Source organism: Bufo bufo, chromosome 1 (genome assembly GCF_905171765.1).
Source record: "Bufo bufo chromosome 1, aBufBuf1.1, whole genome shotgun sequence".
NCBI classification, from domain to species: domain Eukaryota; kingdom Metazoa; phylum Chordata; class Amphibia; order Anura; family Bufonidae; genus Bufo; species Bufo bufo.
The window spans coordinates 526,492,059-526,515,694 of NC_053389.1; the positions used below are offsets into that span (position 1 = coordinate 526,492,059).

Here is a 23,636-nt window from a genome sequence, read left to right on the forward strand (position 1 = left end):
GCAAGTGGCATTTATTATGTAGAGAAAGTTAATATAAGACATTTACTAATGTATGGTGACTGTCCATATTGCTTCCTTTGATGGCTGGATTAATTTTTCCATCATTAACCATTAACTATCTCTACATTATAAATTAAATTTGCTAAGGGAGACAACCCCTTTAATATAGCAAGTACTGGAATCCTCATTATAACCCAAGGCTCTCCAATCATGGAGAAAATGCTGAGATTTCATCAGCCAGTAAATGACAGACGTCTTTGATCTTTCAATTAACCCTGTAACCACTCCTGACGTGTCTGTTTTAGTAACTACTACTAGCATTCTCCATGTAACAATTCTGGAGCAGCTATGTTGTGCATTCATTCATTATTCCTGCTAGAAATGTCATCATAATCCTCTAGCTGGAATAATAGAGGAATGGCCCTACATAGAGTTATATGATATTAATGAAATCGATGGCGATATAATATTAACAAGCCTGAAAAAAAAAATAACCCTAGAAGGGGCAGCCCTGGCTTGTTCAGAGGCACACCTTAGGATTGGATACCAGCAGGGAACGAGATCTGTGATACACTACTGCAGCAGCCGAGCCTTAGATACGGCACATGTTCCATGTTGTCACATCTACACATGATGCGGGTCCCAGATGAAGAAACGCAGTTCTAATTATGGATAAAATACACTATAACATTTACATGATCACTTTAATTACATGATTATTGATTGTCCAGAATATAAAATGAAACAGGACCAGCCTGCCGCACTTAACCTTATATCAGTTATTAACAGCCAGTAGCATTTACAATGAAAGCTTAACCAACGGGAACTTTTACTGCGACTCCTCAACCAGCACAGAACGGAAACTTGTCCTCGTCCGCTGCATTAGCGCTGACGTCGGACTATATTCTCATATACGAAGGTGTGTGAATAGAAGTAAATATCAGGTATGTATACAAAGTGTGTTCTTTATTTCTTATTAATGCCAACCTCTGTTCCCCAAAACTATACAATAGATAATAGAGCATTGCAATAGGCAGGTTCATAACATATTAGTGTTTATTTTTTAACCATATAGACTACTGTAATATTCATTTGCCATTCAAGATAGGTTTTCTGTATGATTGTGCTGTAGTGTTTGCTATCTGATACACAGGAATGCAGCACAATTAACGGCACTGAATGGATTCTGGAGCTTCTGCAATGTGGCTTGTACGCATTCAGAAACTTAACCCTACAGTAGAGAAGCAAGCAGTTCTGTCCACAGAGACGAGAGGAGAAGTGCAAAATGGGCTCTATATCGGATATAGTCCAACGTGCTGTAATGCGTAGTGTACAGGCTATAAGAGTGTCCATGTAGTTAATGCAGTTAGGGCCACTGGCCTCATGTAGCATTGCTATGTCAGTTCTAATCACCATATAAGTTAAAATCTCACCAATTCGGAGTTGGTGTTTTGTCAGTCCTACTTTCACTTTTACCAGGTATTGGATATAAAACTGTTTTGTTAAACAGTCAATATTGCTGGAAAATAGAAGATGCTATTGCTTGAACTTTAAAAAAAAAAAAAAGAAAAAGGAAGGGCTTATAAGCATTGTTGGTAGCGGCTGCGATAATACAAACCAATTTCTTGTAGAGTCAAAAAAAAAAAAAAAAAACCCCAACAAAAACATACATGTAGCTCAGAGTTCAAAATGAGGGGCGTAATAAGCAAAGATCAGCATGACTTAAAAAAAAAAAAAGAACGTAGTGCTAGACTAGCTGTCTATAAGAAATTTAGATACAGAAAAATCAGGGTAAGAAAATAGTGTTTCTTTTTTCATTATAACAATTACATTAAAGGTTGTTCTGTCACTGACTCATGGAAACTTCCGCAGGGAGATCTTGTCGCGCAGGTGCTGTAGACTCGCTAGTGTCATCTGTTATGTAATGTCAGTTCGCACACTTAGCAGGAGGAAGATTGGTGCGCAGCGGTATGACAAATTTCCAATGAGGTATTGCACAGATTATTTAAAAAAGCAACAAAAATATACAGCAGATTGGTAAACCATTTACATGATCATTTTACAGAAGTCATAGACAGAAATTAGTGTTTAGTATTCATTCACCTTAAAAAAAATATATATTATATATATATTTATATAACGTGTAGATCAATCATCCCATTCATCGTCATCCTCAAAGTCTTCATCATCATCCTCATCTTCATCGGTGTCTAACAGGTAAAAAATAAATTTTAAAAAATGACACTTTATTAATAATACACTAATTGGCTGCGTGTATGACTAGGAGTACATCCATTTCTGCATCTGTATATTCTGTATAAGACATGGGAGGAACTCTCTCTCCTTGGGGAGAGAACGCCTTAGTTGGCGGAAGGAGACTTATAGGCCATACATGTTCCTCTGGAATTCTGTGAAGAAAGTAGTAAGCCAGTACTCTCTGCTTTTACACTGATGCGGGACAATCACCCTGAAACAGCTGTCTGCAGATGAGATGCTGGCTTACTTATTATCCAAGTCATGGCTCAAGGCCTATTTAAAGGGCTGAACATTGACTTATAGGATAGCTGCCTTACAACTAGGTGGCATCAGAGGCAGAGCTACTTAACAGCTTATTTGCATCCCTTTCTATTCTGTATAAAACACACACTTCTTTAAAAGAGAATGCAACATATGAGAGGGGAGTAGAGGGCTCATCCTAAAAGTCACTGATAAGTTCACACACAGCGGACTTATTGCAATAAGATACGGTAAAAAAACAATAGCCCATTCATGTACAGTGGTAAAAGCAGTGCAGTTTTATGGCTTGCTGTAGATTTTCAAATCTATGGCTCTTTATGTTGCAGGATTCTTTTGGATTTTCACAATGCAAAGGGTTAAATCCTTGGTAAAGCGTGCAAACCACCAGGTGACAATAATTTTAAGCTTTGCAAGAAATATCAAGTGTATTTCTACATCTGAGACTTTTTGGTCCAGAACACTATATCAGTGCAGCCTCTATAGGGACTGTTCAGTCCGCACCAGGATTACTCCTGGCAGGGGCAGCAGGGACTGAAAAGAAGCCTGCGCTAATACAATGTTCCGGATCACCATGAGAGCTAGGCCTGAAGCCAGGCTCCAGCTGCAGAGCGCAGCATGGAGTAGCAATCATTTCAGCACGCTCAGGATTACTTTGCATTATAAGCAATTTATTTATATGAAAAATAAAAGGACTGAAAAATACAAGCAAAGCTTCAAAAGAGTGAGTATTATCTATATCTCATGAATAACCTTTTGAATAAGGCTAATACGACATAATAATACATAGGTTCAAGGGGATTATAAAGGCAATTTTTTTTTATTTTAGTCACGACAGGCAGGATTACAATGAATCCTGGATCCATTAGTGACAACATGGATAGCTCACTTCCTTCTGTGCAAGTATCACAGAGCATGCCCACACCACCTGCCGGCAGATATGAATAGTTTTTGAAAGAAAGCGGTGACACCCAGGTGCTGTTTACGCAGACACATTAGTAAAGATTTGCTGTCCATACCTGAAGAATGAATGGCTTTACTCCTTTTCTGCATTACTTCCATCAGTGCTCCAACTATTCCAGGAGCAGGAGGAGCAGCAGCTGTAGGTGCAACAGCATCCGACTCATCTGTCACCTGGTAAATAATGCATCCATAATCACAGAACAGAAAACAAAACCAGAAGCCTATCATGAAGACAGAGTATTGAGAGAGTTGAGATTAGCAGTGGTTACTCACAGTTTTCAACTGTATTCCCTGTCGTATTTGGTCTAGCAGAGCATCTCGTCCAGTGGAAGACACTGGTCTACTTTCCTTACTGTCTACTTTTTTAAGCTGAGCTCCTCCCTTAATCTGCTCAAGAAGTGCTGCTTTGCTGCCCATAGGAGGTGCAATTTGATGATCATTGTCTGCTGCCGATCCAGGTAGAGGTGGTGGACCAGGTGGAGGTGGAGGGCCTGGTGGAGGTGGGGGAGGAGGTGGGGCAGGTGCTCCAAATCCTTGTATTGGAGGTGGTGGTGGAGGAGGAGGACTTGAAGGTGCCGATGAAGAATGACCTGGTGGTGGTGGAGGATGCAGACGATTGGGTGGAGGTGGTGGTGGTCCTGAGGCTCCAGGTCGGAAAGGTGGAGGAGGTGGTGGTGCAGCCAGAGGAGCTCTGGAAGGAGGTGGTGGGGGTTTTGAAAAGCCACCTCTTGCTGGTGGAGGGGGTGGTAAACCTGAGCTGTGTGAAGGAGGAGGTGGAGCACCACCTCTTGAAGGTGGTGGCGGCGGTGGTGCTGTAAAATGGAAATAATAAATGGTCATGATTATTGCAATATCAACACGTGTATGAATCCAGAACCACATGTAAGTGTGCATGCACTTCATAAAGTACAATACTAAAGTGTAGAGAACACATCAAGCTAAATATTCACACACTTATAACCTATATGTAATGTGTTAATATGGGATCAATACTACAGGATTTGAAGGGTAAAGAGAAAGGCACACTTTACACTCCATGCTTATCAGGTCTCATTGTTTGCATCCTTCCATACATACCATTCCAACGTGGAGGACCTACAGAAATGAATGGAGCAGACCTTTAAAATGGGTTTATTCCAACAGAAATTATACACGACAAAAAACTGTGCATGCTGACTGGGCATTAGTAAAATGCCAGGGAGACAAGGCATGACGTTTGCCCATGACCGGAGCTAGCAGATACTGAGGTTTTGCAACGGAACCAAGATCAAAATGGTGTGCGACACCAACAGAGTTTTTCCAGGAATAATTTAACTATTGCAGTGAATGAGAGCTACGGAAAAAGCGCAGCTCCTGGCCTACGGAATGGTGAGATGAGACAACCCCTTTAACTCAAGGCCCCTCCTAGCCTTACATCACCTATATAAAGATACACACTTAACTGCTGCCAGCTGCTGCAGTTTTGCATGCTAGATCCTGTTTCTCCATCTTCAGGTCCCAGTCCTGTTTCGTTCTGGCTGGGGCATGGACATGGTGGCTGTGTGTGTGACTGCAGCCAATGGCTGGCTTCAGCAGAGACATATCCTCAAGTGATTGGCGGAATTAATTGGTGGGGAGCAGCTACTGTAAGTATGAATCTTTTTTTGGTCCATTCAGCCATGCTGGAGTCTGAAAACTCATAATGACGAATCAATATGAGGCTTCAGATCCAAGCATGATCGCAGCACAGCTGGTTTATGTTGATCACCGGTGTGTTTCCAATGGCTTGAAGTCCTTCCAGCTTGGAACCCCCACAGCCACTGGTGGCTATTGGCCAGGTAAATGTCTCGTGTTTTTGCTTTGCTTCATGGGCACACTGATGGGCTGCTTACACAAAACTGGTTTTCCCTGCAGCTATCAGAAATGAGGTCATGATGGGTGCAATGGAAGGAGCACAGAGTAAGTGTCTCTTATTTTGGAGGCACATAGGTTTAAAATGAGGGTGCTGCAATATGTGGAGTTCTCAATGAGCAACAAGAAGGGGAATGGTTTTTCCTCCAAGTAAGAGAACAAAGAATATTGAAAACAGGCTCAAAGTCACAATGCTCAATGTCGCTAGACCTAAACGGCAGCCTTATGAAAAAGAAAAAAAACAATAGCTAAAAAGGTTATTCCCCTATTATACGTATATCACTAGGATTTCCCATCATTTTACAATCAGTGGGGGTCCAACCTCTGGAAAGGGAGTCACAGCAATACCTTAGCACCCTGTATACTGGGTGAATGGGAGCACCACTGTACAGGGTAAATTTGAAGGGGTTGTCTGGGTTCAGAGCAGAACCCGGACATAACCTCTTCTTCACACATTTAGGCCTATTGCACACGGACGTTTTTTTTTCCCGTTTACTGGACGTTTTTTGCGTTCCGTATACGGTCCGTATACGGAATCATTCATTTCAATGGGTCCGCAAAAAAAACGGAATGTACTCCGTATGCATTCCGTTTCCGTATTTCCGTTTTTTCCGTTCCGTTTTAACATAGAACATGTCCTATTATTGCCCGCAAATCACAGTCCGTGGCTCCATTCAAGTCAATGGGTCCGCAAAAAAACGGAACACATACGGAAATGCATCCGTATGTCTTCCGTTTCCATTCCGTTTTTTGCTGAACCATCTATTGAAAATGTTATGCCCAGCCCAATTTTATCTATGTAATTACTGTATACTGTATATGCCATACGGAAAAACGGAACGGAAAAACGGAACAGAAACGGAAACACAACGGAAACAAAAAACGGAACAATGGATCCGTGAAAAACGGACCGCAAAACACTGAAAAAGCCATACGGTCGTGTGCAATAGGCCTTAGCCTGTATGGGTGGAGAATCAGCATTTCTTGCTCTGATACTACCCTTTGCTCTGAACTGTATCTAACAGGACAAGGGCTGTTTGTTTACCGTCAGGACATACCCGGCCTTTTCTCAGTATGCTAGGTGCCAGTGACGTCACCGGGCTCACTGCTAGGCAGAAGTCTCCACCTAGCATACCCATGTGAAGCCCGATACCGGTAGTAAAGAAAAAGCAAGAAATCCTCCACTCATACATGGTAATTGGGCAAAGAGGTTATGTCCAACCACCACTTGGTTGCAACACCTGTCACGTGACCAAGGACTGTTGTGTAGCAATGCAGGCAAAGAAATGAAAGGAATTGCAGCACACAACTCATAAGCTGAATAGCAAAACAATCCAACCCTGCTGGATTTTTATGCGAGTTTAGGTTGCGCTGCTACCCCAATCATTTCTATGGCTGCACTGCCACAAAGGTATCCTTGGTCACCATGGCCAAGATCACCGTGTAGCCCCACGGTCTAACAATAGGAGCTGGAAAATTAAAGGGGTTGTGCTACTAATATGAATAATCCTGCCCAACAGATATTGTTGTTATATCCCATCCCCAAATACCACCATCAAAACTGCCTTACTCTACAGTTATTAGCCTACCATAGCACCCTGTGGAAAATCTGATTTAATATTCAGTTGCTGTAGGTTACGTTCTGCATTGGAGCCTTCTAATGTAGGACAAGTACAAGCATCATAGGTGTGTGGTTAGTGTCACCTGTCCTTTCAGGACACATCTCACTGTCCATGATGAGACAGCAGACACATGACAAACAAGGAAGTAAGATTCAGGAAATGGAAGCTAGAGTAATCGATGAAAAGTCGTTTTTGGAACAACCCTTTAAGTCAGTAGTCTTGTACTGACATCTAGTGGCCAATATGAAAACTTCAAAAGCACAAAAAGGTCACGGCATCACAGGGGTTTCCTGGTTAAGGCCTCTTTCACACTACAGTATGTCGATTTCAGTGTTTTGCGTTCTGTTTTTCACGGATCCGTTGTTCCGTTTTTTTGTTTCCGTTTTTCCGTATGGCATATACAGTATACAGTAATTACATAGAGAAAATTGGGCTGGGCATAACATTTTCAATAGATGGTTCAGAAAAAACGGAAGACATACGGATGCATTTTCGTATGTGTTCCGTTTTTTTTGCGGACCCATTGACTTGAATGGAGCCACGGAACGTGATTTGCGGCCAAATATAGGACATGTTCTATCTTTCAACGGAACGGAAAAACGGAACTACGGAAACAGAATGCATACGGAACACATTCCTTTTTTTTGCAGAACCATTGAAATGAATGGTTCCTTATATGGACCATATGCGGAACGCAAAAAACGGCCTGCAAAACGGAAAAAAAATAAAAAACCGGTAGTGTGAAAGAGGCCCAAGTCTTGGCATTTATTAATACTGGCACATCCAAAGAATAATGCTACATTACGGCACGGAACTAGCATATCTTAAGCCCAATATGAAAATGCTTATTTCATCAAAGCTTGACATGGTATGAAGATAAAAACAAAAATATTAGCATTGGGCACTCAGGAGCCTCCATTTGCCGGAAAAAATAGCACATCATTCTGGTAAAATAACCCAGTAGGCCCCAATATAGTAAATGGGGTCAATCAGGCGCAGGTGTCAGGTGATTATCCGACACTGCTGTCCTTTTTGTTTTTCCAGAAAAATGGAAATGTGAACATAGATGTGGACCTAGCCTTTTATTTATTGTGTGAAATAAGCTCTTCAGACTTTGGCGGCTTCCGTATGGTAACAAAACTGTATGAAGAACATTAATCCAAAATTGAGGGGGGAAAAAACAAAGCACATTATATCCTAAGAAAGACCACCACATTACAACCAACCCATCCACTAGAACCACAGAATAATTACTACATGGAACTCACCTTGCCTTCGTAATTCATTTTTTACAGCTTCAACACCTCCTGTTTTTTCAATGAAGTCATAAATAACCTTTGAGGTTTCCTTATCTTTAAGCTGAGCTTCAGAGATCCCACACAAATCAAACAATTTTTTCAGTTCTGGGTCCAAATTATTCACCAAAAAAAAAAAAAAAAAAAAATGTAAATATATATAGTTAAAAAGGTGACAAACCCACACACATACTAAAAGAACAAACACCAGGTCTAATTTACAACCTGCAAAGTATAACAATTATGGTTGACTGGCATGCAGGGACAAATTCTGATTCCTGTTTCAATAGGAAACATTAAAACGTGTTGTTCACCTCCCCGGGTACTTTTTGAGACAGAGTGGCCAACGTGGCAAGACCTTTGAGATCCAGCTCCTTTGCTCCCCTGCTGCCGCCTGCCGGTCTCCCATTTGTCAACATCTGGTTTGACACAATGACTGGCTGCAGTCGTGACGTGCCCTCCATGCATCATGTCACTGGACTGGATGTTGACATGGGGAGACTGGCGAATGGCAGCAGGGGAGTGAAGGAGCCAGACCGCTAAAATCTTGCATTGACATAAGTATTCAGACCCTTTACTCTGGACTTAGTTGAAGCACCTTAGTCAGTGATTACAGCCTCCAGTCTTCTTGGTTATGATGCCACAAGGCTTACACATCTGGATTTAGCAATTTGCTGCCATTCTTTTCTGCAGATCCTCTCAAGCTCTGTCAGGCTGGATGGGGACTGTCTGTGGACAGCCATTTTCAGGTCTCTCCAGGGCCACTGAAGGACATTGGAGTTGTTCTTAAGCCACCCCTGTGTTGTCTTGGCTGTGTGCTTAGGGTCATTGTCTTATGGTCTTCTTGGAAGGTGCACCTTCGGCTCAGGCCCAACGCACTCTCGATCAAATTTTCATTAAGAATATGCTCTGTGATTTGCTCCATTCAGCTTTCCCTCAACCCTAACCAGTCGCCCTGTCCCAGCCACTGAAAAACACACTCCTAGAATGATGCGGCCATCACCATGCTTCACTGCAGGGATTGAATTGGGCAGATGATGAGCAGTGCCTGGTTATCTCTAGACATGACACTTTGTATTAAAGGGATTGGCCACTTTCTGGCTACTGTTGACCAATGTATATGACACTTGCTAATATATAGTCTTTGTTGAAAATCTGTGGTATTTTCTATGTTTCATAAGGTATATTTCCCTTGTTGACAAAGTCTTTTGTGCTGCCCACACAGAGGTCCTGTCAATAAAATGGCTGGTGATGGAGTATCACATGACCAGGCAAATCCCCTCCATGTAATGTCTTCTCATTTCAAATACACATCACCTGCACTACACTCCTAACAGTAGAAGTGCAGATGGCAAATGTGGTGTATTTGAATGGAGGTGATTTGCCTGGTCACATGCCCCTCCATCAGCAGGCATTTTTTGGACAGGACCTCTGTTTGGACAGCACAATATACTTTGAAAATCTTACAAACCCCTTTGTTAACAATAACCAGAAGGAGGCCAACCCATTTAAGGCCAAAAAGTTCAATCTTTGTATCATCAGGCCAGAGAATGTTGTTTCTCACAGTCAGAGTCCATCAGGTGACTTTCTTTGCAAACTACAGTCTGGCTTTCATGTGTCTTACTGAGGAAATGCTTCTATCTGGCCACTCTGCCAAAAGCCTAGATGATGGATGACCTTCTGGATGTTTCTCCCATCTACACACAGTATCTTTGGAGTTCAGCGAGAGGGACCATTGGGTTCTTGGTCAACTGTCTTACCAAGTCCCTTCTCACCTGATTACTTAGGGTACTTTCACACTAGTGTTAGAGGAATCCGGCAGGCAGTTCCGGATCCGGAAATCCGTGTGAAAACGGATGTGGATCAGTCTGACAAAAGCATTGAAATACCGGACCCGTCTCTCCGGTGCCATCCGGAAAAACGGATTCGGTATTTATTTTTTCACATTTTTAAAGGTATGCGCAGACCGGGAAACCGGATCCGGCATTAATACATTTCAATGGAAATTAATGCTAGAGACGGCATTCCAGCAAGTGTTCTGGAATTTTGGCCGGAGAGAATACCACAGCATGCTGCGGTATTTTCTCCGGCCAAATACCATAAGAGGGACTGAACTGAAGACATCCTGATGCATACTGAACAGAATGCTTTCCATTCAGAATGCATTAGGATAAAACTGAAGCGTTTTTTCCCGGTATTGAGCCCCTAGGACGGAACTCAATACCGGAAAACTTTACCGATAGTGTAAAAGTACCCTTAGTTTGGTGGGGCGGACAGAAACGGGAGGCGCTAGAGCTAAATTTCAAGTGTCATAACAAAGGGTCTGAATACTTAAGTCTATGCAAAATCTTAGTTTTTCCCTTTTAAAAAATTTGCAGAGATTTCTAAAAATCTGTTTTCACTTTCTCATTATAGGGTATTGAGTGGAGAATGATGGGAAAAACTTTTATTTTATTTTAGTTCAAGGTTGCAACATAAATTGTGAAAAAAGTGAAAAAGGTCTGAATACAGTACATATATATATATATATATATATATATATACACACACACACACGTATGTACATACACACACTAGCAGGAAAGAAAAAAAAAAAAGACTACCTGATAAACAAAAGTGATTGGATGAGACAAAAGTATAAACTGCTAGTGGTGCTTGGTCAATGATCACACAACCAAGTGGTGCCCCCTTTATTTTGGGTTCTGCAGTATGTTAAATGTTGAGACGGCCACATTAATATTGTTTGGCGTCTCCCCTTGCTGCCACTCAGGCATGGTAACAGTCATACAGACACTGGAAATCCTCCTGTGTCATTCAAAGCTCACCCAACTTGAATCCATAGTTTAGACAAGGTGGTTGTTGGCTGCTGTGTATGGGAGATACATCACCCCATCCAGTCCCAAACATTCTTATTGGGGCAGAGATCTGGAGAAGGAGCTGGCCAGAGGAGCTGCTGGACACCCTGAAGAGCACATTGTGTATAGTGGACAGTGTGAAATCGGACATTATCTTCTTGGAATACCATGTTCTACAATGTCCTGGACATAATGAAGGCTGCTCAATGTTCCCTCCACGAATACCAGATGGGAGCGGCCATGATAGCTAATTGCACCCTACACCATGACACCTGGTGTTGTTCCTGCGTGTCTCCACACTATGCATGATGACAGTAGGCGATGTCCAGCCCTTCTGTGAACGCTGATAAGGCTATCATTAGTACCAAGACAGAACCTGCTTTCATCGCTGAACATTATTGTTTGCTATTGATGGCCGCATCAGAGTTCACAGGAGGGCTGGAGAGTGCCTAGTGCACAATGCAAATACACCCAGGCCAACACCTGATGTCATGGTGTGGAGAGCCAATAATTACCATGGCCTTGCCTGTCTAAGGGCTCTTTCACACTTGCGTTCTTGTCTTCCGGCATAGAGTTCCGTCGTCGGGGCTCTATGCCGGAAGAATCCTGATCAGGATTATCCTAATGCATTCTGAATGGAGAGAAATCCGTTCAGGATGCATCAGGATGTCTTCAGTTCCGGAACGGAACGTTTTTTGGCCGGAGAAAATACGGCAGCATGCTGCGCTTTTTGCTCCGGCCAAAAATCCGGAACACTTGCTGCAAGGCCGGATCCGGAATTAATGCCCATTGAAAGGCATTGATCCGGATCCGGCCTTAAGCTAAACGTCGTTTCGGCGCATTGCCGGAGCCGACATTTAGCTTTTTCAGAGTGGTTACCATGGCTGCCGGGACGCTAAAGTCCTGGCAGCCATGGTAAAGTGTAGCGGGGAGCGGGGAAGCAGCATACTTACCGTCCGTGCGGCTCCCCGGGCGCTCCAGAGTGACGTCAGGGCGCCCCAAGCGCATGGATCATGTGATCACATGGATCACGTCATCCATGCGCATGGGGCGCTCTGACGTCATTCTGGAGCGCCCCGGGAGCCGCACGGACTGTAAGTATACCGCTCCCCGCTCCTACTATGGCAACCAGGACTTTAATAGCGTCCTGGGTGCCATAGTAACACTGAACGCATTTGGAAGACGGTTCCGTCTTCAAATGCTTTCAGTACACTTGCGTTTTTCCGGATCCGGCGTGTAATTCCGGCAAGTGGAGTACACGCCGGATCCGGGCAACGCAAGTGTGAAAGAGGCCTTATATACGTGGAGGGAACATTGACCAACCTTTGTTATGTCCAGGAAGAACGTGGAACCAGTCCTACTGCCTTTTCTGACTCAGTTAGGAGATGTGGTGTTCCAACCAAGTAACACGTATCCAGCAGCTCCCAGCGCCAGATTGGTCACCAGATCTCTCCCCATTGAGCAGCCAACAACCACCTTGGCTGAACTACGGGTCCAAGTTGAAAGAGGTTGGAATGACATATCACAGGAGGATAGCCAGCATCATGCGAGAGTAGCAGCCTGTATCACGACAAGGGGAAATGGCACCCAGTATTAATGAGACCCTGCCTTAACATAATGCAGACCCCAAAATAAAAAGGGTGCACCACTTTGGCTGTGTGATCACTGACAGAGCACCACTAGCAGTTTATTACTTTGGCAATCTCGGCTCACTTGCTTTACGTTTTCCAGGTGTGCCGCATAATATTCTGTACTCAATTTTAAATCAGTTGCATCATTGCCTATACTTAAAAATATATATCCATGAAGATGCCATTTTGGCATACTATACTGAAATGCCTCATGTAATAACAGTATATGAAAACAAGATGAGCTGGATGTATCACTACTAGAAACCAGGTGAAATGTTATGGATATAAAAAATAAAAAAAAAAGGGCCATTATTTAATTCTTAGTTACTTGACATAATGTAGGCCATAGGTTTACTAATATGCACCACTTTCTGCATAGTGTTTTACATAGCTTTCTTATTCCACATACTTACATCAAAGCCAGTGTTTGGATCCCATCCCACGTGTCCAATGTGTCTAAACAGAACAAAATCAGGGTTACACAGAGAAATCATAAGAAACAACTGAATTTGTGCATCTACACAAAATGATGTGTTAGCCAGTACAGCTAGGCAGGACAAAAGTTACCCCATGGGAGGCATGTTCAGTGGATGACAAAGGCCTCCTGCAAAATAAGCCACTTTTATACACGATAGTGCCAAATATCACCTTCCAGAGGTGGCAGCTCACCCCAACTGTGGCGTCAACTGAAACAGGTTTGCTCAGGAGGACAACCATAACCATACGCCTTATAATGGTATATACGCATTATAAAGGTGGGCCAAGCTGGGATCCTATGAGTCAGAACATAGAGCATTCTCAAGAGGCTCCTATTCTGCCCTTGTAATACACGGGCGGCTATTCATCTGAATGGCTGCCATATAATACTCCATTTCCCCTGCAGAGGACGCACCAAGGGAAATGCCTGGCTGGATGTGGCATCTCCTGGCACAATCAGCTGATTGTGGGGAGTATCTGGGGGTCGTCTTTGATGAGACAACCCTTTCAAAATCATTTGAGCTAGGGTAGAGTCACATGTGATGTTAATAGTGCAGCAGGGAGCTGCAACATTCCCACACGGAGGCAATCCACGTGCACGGTTGGCAAAAATGCATGTATTTAAAGGCATTTTGAAAAAAAAAATTGCAATAAGCTGTAATGAAGCAACACAGCCACGCCATACTGCTCCCATAGGTGTTCAGATGCAGTGGCATATATTTTACACATTGAATTTGGCAATGTGTTACATATGGATTTTGCTGCCAACTTACAAAGGGTGAAATCTGTGGATCAAATTCATGGCACAATTGCAACATAATATGCCTGCTACCTAAAATCTGTAATCAGCACCACATCTGTGGACAGCTTGCGTCTAGTACTGCAGCTCAGGCCTACTGAAGTAAATGGAGCAGAGCTGCAATACGATGCACTATCTGCAGGCAAGTGTGGCGCTGTTTCTGGAACAAAGGGGCCACCTACTGAATGACCCCGTTAAGGCTATAGGTGCCTTTTAATGCCCCCACACACAGATTATGAAGGAATAAATATGTTTAAACATACAATAGTGGTTTGTAGACAAGGGTGTTTCCACATCATCACACTGTTTAAAGCTGTAGACTGGCGTTGAGGGAATTGATGCCAAACAAATTGACTTTGATACAAATTTCCCGAAAAAATTTAAATCATTGTGCAGCTGAATTTCATCATGCTTCGTGGTAACAAATCTATTTTTTTCCTAAAAAAAACAAAAAACACACAAACACTCACCTCATCCATTTGCGCATGAAGAATCTGACGCGACCATCTTGATTGCAGAAACCATGTCTGGCCAGCGTGACATCACGCGAGATTTTGCGCAGTGTCTGCAATCAAGATGGTCCCAATGGCCTCTTCGAGAGCAAATGGATAAGGTATGTATTTGATTTTTTTTTACCCCGATTAACCCCTGAAAGGCCTAAATTGTATCCTCAGATGTCACGATCAACGAGGCATCTGCCATGTCAATATAGAGGGGCACCGTGATAGACTTTCCCCATCATTGCGCCCGCAACATACAAAAGAAATGTGCTTCATGACAAAGTAATTTGTCACAAATCAAATTTCTTTGTAAATTCAGCGAAGCAGCCGAATCAAATTTTTCATAACTTCGCTCATCTCTACTGTAGACGTCACCACTAGCCAGGAAATGTACGTACTGGAAGTTACTAGGTGTCCCAATGTCTGCCTTGGTGAGTTTTTTCTTCTTGTTTTTGCCTTTTTTCTTATCTTTGTTATAAGGAATGTTATTCACTTGTGTAGTGTATCTTGGGGTGGCAATTTCAGGATGTATGATGTCAACCGTTGCCATGGGGAGACTGGGCCCTGAAAAAAAGACAATGTAATACAATAAACTGTCAATTTCAACCATTTTTGTCTTTTCAGATAAAACAGGTTGTCCTTGTGGACAAACAATTTAAGCTGCAGTCGAATGAGCGCCCATAAGAATGCTTCGTTTCCCAATAATTGGTGAGTGTAAAGGTGAAGTAGATCGCCCAATGAACACGCAAATGCTCATTTGTGGGGCGATTATATAATTTATGCGGCAAATAAAATCACTTGCCAGCAGCAAATCACCCTGGGTACAGAGGAATGTGCTGCTGACAAACAATGAAGCTGCATGGGGACGGGCGACTGCAGTGGCAATCATCCATCTTTATACAGAGGGGATGATCGTTGCATGTAAATGCAGCTATCACCTCATCGCAACAATCAGAAAGTTATAGGGAACGTTTAACTCGTGTCATCGGCCCATATAGAGGTGCTTTAAAAGTTTTTTGTATCACGTTGGGCTAAAATAATTTTTTCAATATTTTTTTTTTATATAAAGAAAAATGTCAACTGTTTTTCCCTTACAAGTTTCACTTTGTGTATCTGCAGACTATAGCTTCCCCCTTCTCCGTGAATCTGTCAGAGAGCAGCTCTGAGGGCTCGATCTGTATTCGTCATCTCTGAACTCCTGACAGAGCATACACACTCAGGCCTCATGCACATGACCATACCCGACTTCAATGGGTCCATGGTGCACATTTTGCAGGCATATTCTAAATTTTTTCGGAACAGACATCAGGATACGGAAAGCACATGGATGATACGTGTGCTTTCCACATCTGTATGCCTCTTCCGCAAAAACATGGAACACGTCCTATACTTGGCTGCAAAATGAGGACCACGGACCCATTGAAGTCAATAGGTCTGCAAAAAATGTGGCTGCAACACGGACAGTATGCATATTTTGCGGATCCTCAATTTGGTTGTGTGCATGAAGCTAAATTGTTATCGGAGGTAAGTAGAGATAATGGTTCCAGATCAAGCCCTCAGAGCAGTTCTCTGGCCGATTCACTGTGAAGCAGAAAGCAACAGTCTGCAGACTCACTAAAAGGGAAAGCTGTAGATAAACCCTGCTGCTAAATTTTTATACAAAATAATTGAAAATAAATGACTAAAAACCCAAAATTAGTAGAACACAATTATTTAAAAAAGCACCCAAATGTGTCCAGAGCCTTTACGGCTTTGTTCACACTACAGTCCTGGTTTCTATTATAAATGGACACAGTAACACCACCACTGACTTATAAGGCCCCTTGCAGACGAGCGTTCCTCCCGCAGCGAGTCCGCATCGCAGCACCCGGCCTGACCTCCCATCGCATTATATTGATTTATGATGCTATGTAACCCTTACAGTTCTGGAATGTATTGGATAACACTGGCAGCATTAGGTCAGTGTTATCCAATACATTGCAGAACTGTAAGGGTTACAGAACATCATAAATTAATATAATGCTGTGTGAGGAACACTCGTCTGCAAGGGGCCTAAAAGGGGTCTATTTTGAGGTATCTTAATTCTTGCCTCATCTGACAGACCCGCCGACCTTGGTTCTCAATAGAGCACATTCATATTCTGCGCTGCAGAATTATAAGAGTTTTAGAAATGATGAAGGTGCAGTGATGGCACTTCGGTCATGAAATGTAAGTACAGTGCACAGCCAAACTGGTCCGTGCTACCTAATAGAGTTACAAAAAGAAAAAAGAAAAAGCTTACCATTTGGTGGTTCTCGTTTTTTATCTGGAAGAGAAACAAAAGCTCATTTTAAAGCTCTATAGGCATAATTCTATGCAGCAAAATTAACTGCCATTTCTGGTACAGATTACTAGGGTAGGTTTATATAGGAAGGAAAAAATTTGGATTTCCCTATATGCATTGCAATGGGTGAAATTTATGGTCAAAATTTGCAGAAAGAATTGAGAACTGATATTTCTCCACAACCACAACATGTGGATGAGATTTAGTAAAATCTCATCCACGGCACCATGTAGCAATAAACATACAAATTCTGCATGTATGTAACCCTCCTCACTTTAAAACAATATTAAATTTTACCAGGTTTTTTAGGTCTTCTTCCGAGCAATTCAGTTATAGCTTTTCGGAATCTTTTCGCTTCCTCTTCACTTGCAAAGTTTAGGCCAAGTTGACATGACTGCAGCAGCACATAAAATGAATAAAAATAATATTTCACACATTTAATAAGAGAAGCCTGTATAATAGTTAAACAATAACCCATTCACTGTCAAGGACATACATAATAGGTCATGACTTACTGCAACTAGAAACAGCTACAGCCTGCCTCTTATCTCATTACCTCAGCCCCTGCCTCCCTATCTTCGCCCTCCCTGTCTGTCTGTCCAGCACTCAACCAAAATTAGATGAGAGACTCTCATTGATATATTAGCCCCTTTTACTTTTCTGTCCTGTGTGAGGTACAATATGTTTGCAGTGCTGTGCCATCATAGCAATGATTCCACCATGAAGGTAATGAAGAGGTCCTTTAAACATCCATTAAACAACATATTAATACTTACATCACCACCAAATGTGTGAAAATATGATCTTGGGCTATTATATACAAAATTATAATATAGTTCCTGTTCATAGAGTTGCCGACCATCCTGAGGAAGAACAAAGAGTAATCAAAGTAGAAAATATTGTTTATAGCCTATGCACACAACAAATACTGGGTTTTTAGGCATTTGAGTAATGCCAGAAAAGACACTTTACTAGTTGACTGAAGTGGAAAAAATATACTAGAAATACACTTGTTTTTAATGGTGCATCCTAAGAGTGTGCTACAAGTACCAGTGGGGTACCACAATTGGCAGTGTTGGGCCCTCTCCTCTTCTTGTAGAGGGCTTACAGTGTAGAATTCCAATGTTTGTGGGTCATACTAAGCTCTGTAAAGTGGGCAGAGAAGTGGCAAATGATGCTTATTCTGGATAAATGTAAAGCTACATACCATTCTCTGGACAGTTAAGGGTCCCGAAGGTGGAACCCGTACCTATTGGGCATTTAAGGCATATCCTGTGGATCTGCCATAAATGTTTCAGATGGGTATACCATTTTAGCAACCAGTGCTAAGGTCAAGGGATGTATCAAAAGGTCTATAGATAGACCGCACATGGAATATTGTGGACAGTTTTGGCCATTTGTGCAAACAAAGTAATCAAGAGAATGACCATACTGCAGACTAAAAAAAATTACTATCCAGCCTGGAGTTATTCAGCTTGAGGGGGGGGAGGGGAAGACACACAAAAAAAACAAACAAAAAAAAACACAGTTTAGGAGCAATCTAATGTACAAACATATGAATGGGAAATACAGAGACCGGTCTAGTTATCCTAGAGGAAAGCTGGGGCAAGAGCAGAGAGAATATGGAACTCTCTGCCCGAAAAGGTTTTGAAGAAGTTCAAGAAAAAATAAAAAGCATAATTTAACAAGGTATAGTTACTAGACCCCTGGAGACTGGACCTTGATCCGTATAAATGGGTCTGCATCTGTTCTGCAATTTTGCGGAACAGTGCGGACTCATTCATTTCAATGGGGCCTCAAAAGATGCAGACAGCACACTTTGTGCTGTCCGCATCAGTAGTTCCGTTCTGCGGACAAGAATAGGACATGTTCTATATAGCGCTAGCCCTGTGCTCTGCCACTAATGCGGGGCAACAGGCAACTGCCTCATGGGGGTTTCTGCCTTCCTCTGGACCAACATGGTAGAATTCGAGTTCTGACTTAGGGACCTGAGTCTTCCGATCATAGGAACAAGTGCCCTTAGTCCCCTGCGAGAAGGGGGCAGCTTCATTCCCTGTCTACAGGGCTGTCAAACAGAATTCGGCAACCTGTCAGTCCCATAGAAGCCACTGTAGTGGTGATCAAGCATGCACACTACTGCTCCATTCACACAGGGGGCTCAGAGAACCCAGCTCGTCACCAATTCTGTGGATAGGTGATAAATGTGTGCAGGCCAAGCCCTTTATAACCTGGAGACATGATTTAATAGATGGCATCTCCTGTTTCAATGGATGCTAGACATGCAAATAGGTCTTACCTTGATATCATACACTCTAATGAAATAGGATCGTTGTGGATTGTCCTTCACTAAGCATATTACTCCACAGCATTTCTTTACCCACATGGAATTACGGTCTGAAGCATATAGCTGGACAACTGCAGAATTAATAGTCTGTGGATGGAGGTGGGAACAGAAAAAACAGCACAATTACAAAGCGGCCTAAACAAATGGCTTACATTTTCTTTACTTTTACTAACATAGACACCCAATATTGCCAAATATGCTTACATATTTTAAGGTAGCGGAAACACATACAAGTGCAGTCTCTACCAGGACAACTGGGCTAGGCACCATTCAAGGGATTGGCTCCAATCCTGGCAGACTGGAGTCATCCTTGTATTACATGGTGGCCAGCAGACTCTAGAGGTTTTCATAAATGCACCACAAAAAGATTGCTGCTAGCTGGGCCAAGAATTCTATATGCTACAGAGACAAAGTCAGCTAAGATTAGGTCACGTGTACTTCTTCGGATATATGTAATTATTAACCACTGTTTACGTCAACATCAGACAACACAATCCATAGACACAATGGACTATAATCCACACTGCACAGTCCACATCGGTGATCTTCATAGGAGCTGCAAGGGATTAACATGGTGGGCACCAACAGATCCCACTGACTGATAATGGCTTCCATCATTTTACCAGAAAAAAAATAGCACTAAATACACGCGAATGCTGTGGAATCTGCCACAGGAGTTCCTAAGGAACAAATCAGTGAAAAAAGCCTAATTTGGTGCATGATCGTAGGGTGTATCTCTTGTAAAATGTCTGACATGTATAGAGAAGTGTCAGAAGCATTCATCAGTAGCTTCCCAGGCTCCTAAAACTGATGATCTATCCTCAGGACAAGTTAAACGGGTTCTGCAGTTATTTTAACCCATAGGATACCAGCACCGTATATGTACGGCGCTGGTATCTGGGTCACAAATCCCAGCGCTGTACAGCTAGAGCTCTGATAGGGTCACAGATAGCCAGATCCCTGCTGTGAAAACACTGATGCCGGCGCATTAAATAAAAGTAAAAATAAAAAAATTGGAAAAAAAAGAAAAGTAGACATAAGTTATCGTCGTGTCCACCGGCTCTATAAAAATATCACATGATCCACTCCGCCAGGTGAATGCCGTAAAAAAAACATTTTCTGGTCACCAAGTGATCAAAAAGTCTTGTACCCCAAAATGGTACCAAACAGTCATCTCATCCAGCAAAAAATGAGCCATTACCTAAGACAATCACCCAAACAAAAAAAAAAGTCTCTAAGAGAACAACACAAAAACAATATTTTATTCTGTTCAAAAACGATTTAACTGTGTAAAACTTAAAAAAAAAAAAAAAGATAGACATATTAGGCATCGCCGCATCCGTAACAACCTGCTCTATAAAAATATCACATTATATGCCCCCTCAGGTGAATGCTGTAAAATAAATTTTTAAAAACTATGCCAAAACAGCCTTTTTTTTTTTACCTTGCCTCACAAAAAGTGTAATACCAAGTGATCAAAAAGTCTTACGTACCCCAAAATGGTACCAAACCATCACCTCATCCCGCAAAAAATGAGCACCCACATAAAACAATCACTTAAAAAATAAAAACCAATGGCACCCATAAACCAATCCATCAAAATCTGGCTGCAAAAGCCATATGGCGCTCCTTCCATTCTGAATCCTGCCATGAGCCCCCACTGCAGTTTACCACCACATATGGGGTGTTGCCGTATTCAGGAGAAAATGGGTAACAAATTATGGGCTGCTTTTCCCCCTGTTACCTCTTGTGACAATGAAAAATTTGGGGCTAAAGCAACATTTTATTGGAAGAAACGAAACTTTTCATTTTTACAGCCAAGTGTTTCCAAATTACGTAAAATGCTTAGGGGGTAAAAAGTGCTCAGTATCACCCCTAAATAAACAGTATTCTTTAAGAGGTGTAGTTTCCAAAATGGGGTCACTTTTTGAGGGTTTCCACTGTAGGGGTACGTCAGGGTCTCTTCAAATACAAAATGGTGCCTAAAAACCATTCTAGCGAAACCTGCCTCCAAAATCCTTATGGGGCTCCTTTCCTTCTGACTACTGCCACGTGCCCATAGAGCAGTTTACCGCCACATATGGGGTATTTCTGTAAAATGCAGAATCAGAGTAAAATATATTGAGATTTATTTTGCTGTTAACCCTTGCTGTGTTGCAAGAAAATTTATTAACACAAAAAAAATCTACCAAAAAAGGGAAATTTTGAAATTTTACCTCCATTTTCCTTTAAATCCTGTGGAACACCTCAAGGGTTAACAAAGTTTGTAACATCAGTTTTGAATAATTTGAGGGGTGCAGTTTCTAAAATGCGGTCATTCATGGATGGTTTCCATTACATAAGCCCCTGAAAATCACTTTATAACTGAATTGGTGCTTAAAAAAAATGGTTTTGGAAATTTTGTTAAAAGTTTGAAAAATAGCTTCTAAACTTCTAACTTCCTAAAAAAAAAAAAAAAATGACATTTACAAAATGATGCCAACATAAAGTAGACACATGGGGAATGTTGATAACCATTTTATGAGGTATTACTATCTGTCTTAAAAGTAGAGAAATTCAAATTTAGGAAAATTGTGAATTTTTCAAAATTTTTGGTAAATTTTGGATTATTTTATAAATAGGGTGAAATATGTTGACTGAAATTTACCACTGTCATGAAGTATAATGTGTCACGAAAAAACAATCTCAGAATGGCTGGGATTAGTAAAAGCGTTCCAAAGTTATTACCACAAAGTGGCACGTCAGATTAGCAAAAATCAGCCTGGGATTTAGGCTGGTTTCACACGGGCGTTGCGGGAAAATGTGCGGGTGCGTTGCGGGAACACCCGCGATTTTTCCGCGCGAGTGCAAAACATTGTAATGCGTTTTGCACGCGCGTGAGAAAAATCGCGCATGTTTGGTACCTAAAATTCTTCACAGAAGTTCGGGCTTGGGATCGGTGTTCTGTAGATTGTATTATTTTCCCTTATAACATGGTTATAAGGGAAAATAATAGCATTCTGAATACAGAATGCAAAGTAAAACAGCGCTGGAGGGGTTAAAAAAAATAATTTTTTTTTAACTCACCTTAGTCCACTTGATCGCGGCCCAGCATCTACTTCTGTCTCCTTTGTTGAATAGGACCTGTGGTGAGCATTAAATACAGTTACAGGACCTTTGATGATGTCACTCCGGTCATCACATGATCCATCACCATGGTAAAAGATCATGTGACGTACCATGTGATGACCGGAGTGACGTCATCAAAGGTCCTGTAACTGTATTTAATGCTCACCACAGGTCCTATTCAACAGAGGAGACACAAGGAGATGCCGGCTACGCGATCAAATGGATTAAGGCGAGTTAAAAAAAAAAAAAAAAAAAAAATTTTTAACCCCTCCAGCCCTATTTTACTTTGCATTCTGTATTCAGAATGCTATTATTTTCCCTTATAACCATGTCATAAGGGAAAATAATAATGATCGGGTCTCCATCCTGATCGTCTCCTAGCAACCGTGCTATCCTCTGGATAGAGCATCAGCATCTGATCGGCAGGGGACCCCCGCCAATCTGCTGTTTAAGAATGGAGCTTAGCAGCACCCAGGCCAGTGATACTAGTCATGCCGTTACTGGGCCTGCGGTAAACAGCGAGAAGGCCGCGGCGCTACTGCCAGCGCCACTGCCTTTTCAAACTGCTGATCAAATGCTAATGATCTATCCAGAGGATAGATCATCAGTTTAAAAGAACTGCAGAACCCCTTTATTATCTGATTGGTGAGGATCTGACACCCCACCGATTAGCTATTCCCTGAGGCCTCCGGTGCTGGAACTAGCACTGTAGCAGGGCTCCCATTCAGGTTAATGACAGCTGAGCTGACGTAACCAAGCATGGCCACTACACTTAGAACAAAGCTGCGCTTCCTGTTCCTTTTAGAGTGCTAGTACCAGCGCCATAGTGATGGATCATGTGACGGACCATGTGTTGATCGTAGTGACGTCATCAAAGGTCCTATTCCTCACAGAACAAGACAGAAGAGATGCCGGCTTTGCAAACAAGTGGATTAAAGGTGAGTTAAATTATTATTATTTTTATTTTTTTAACCCCTCCAGCCCTATTGTACTATGCATTCTGTATTCAGAATGCTATTATTTTCCCTTATAACCATGTTATAAAGGGGAAATAATACAATCTACACTACAACTAACCCAAACCTGAACTTCTGTGAAGAAGTTCGGGTCTGGGTACCACAGTCAGTTTTTTATCACGCGCGTGCAAAACACATTGCACCCGCGCGATAAAAATTGAACATCGGAACGTAATCGCAGTAAAAACTGACTGCAATTGGGTACCTACTCGCATGGGTTTGCCGCAATGCACCGAGACGCATTCGGACACGTTCGTCTGCAAGGGGCCTTATGTTTGTTCGCATAATGGCTCTGCCGA

At 42.1% G+C, this 23,636-nt stretch overlaps 1 protein-coding gene across 2 annotated transcripts in view; it reads right to left on the reverse strand.

The window, feature by feature from the left end:
• Positions 1–685: 685 nt before the first annotated feature.
• The window catches only part of WASL (WASP like actin nucleation promoting factor), a 44,758-nt gene continuing 21,807 nt past the window's right edge, over positions 686–23,636 (reverse strand). The window contains exons 2-12 of one of the 2 annotated variants that reach the window (XM_040411824.1): positions 19,166–19,300; positions 17,646–17,732; positions 17,167–17,263; positions 16,828–16,851; positions 14,945–15,110; positions 13,184–13,226; positions 8,258–8,411; positions 4,555–4,572; positions 3,751–4,289; positions 3,534–3,648; positions 686–2,210 (exon numbers count right to left, since the gene is read on the reverse strand). In XM_040411824.1, the coding sequence (XP_040267758.1) occupies positions 2,149–2,210; positions 3,534–3,648; positions 3,751–4,289; positions 4,555–4,572; positions 8,258–8,411; positions 13,184–13,226; positions 14,945–15,110; positions 16,828–16,851; positions 17,167–17,263; positions 17,646–17,732; positions 19,166–19,300 (1,440 nt within the window). In that variant the 3' untranslated portion in view covers positions 686–2,148. The remainder of the gene's footprint in view (positions 2,211–3,533; positions 3,649–3,750; positions 4,290–4,554; positions 4,573–8,257; positions 8,412–13,183; positions 13,227–14,944; positions 15,111–16,827; positions 16,852–17,166; positions 17,264–17,645; positions 17,733–19,165; positions 19,301–23,636) is intronic. The other variant, XM_040411833.1, reaches the window with a different exon arrangement.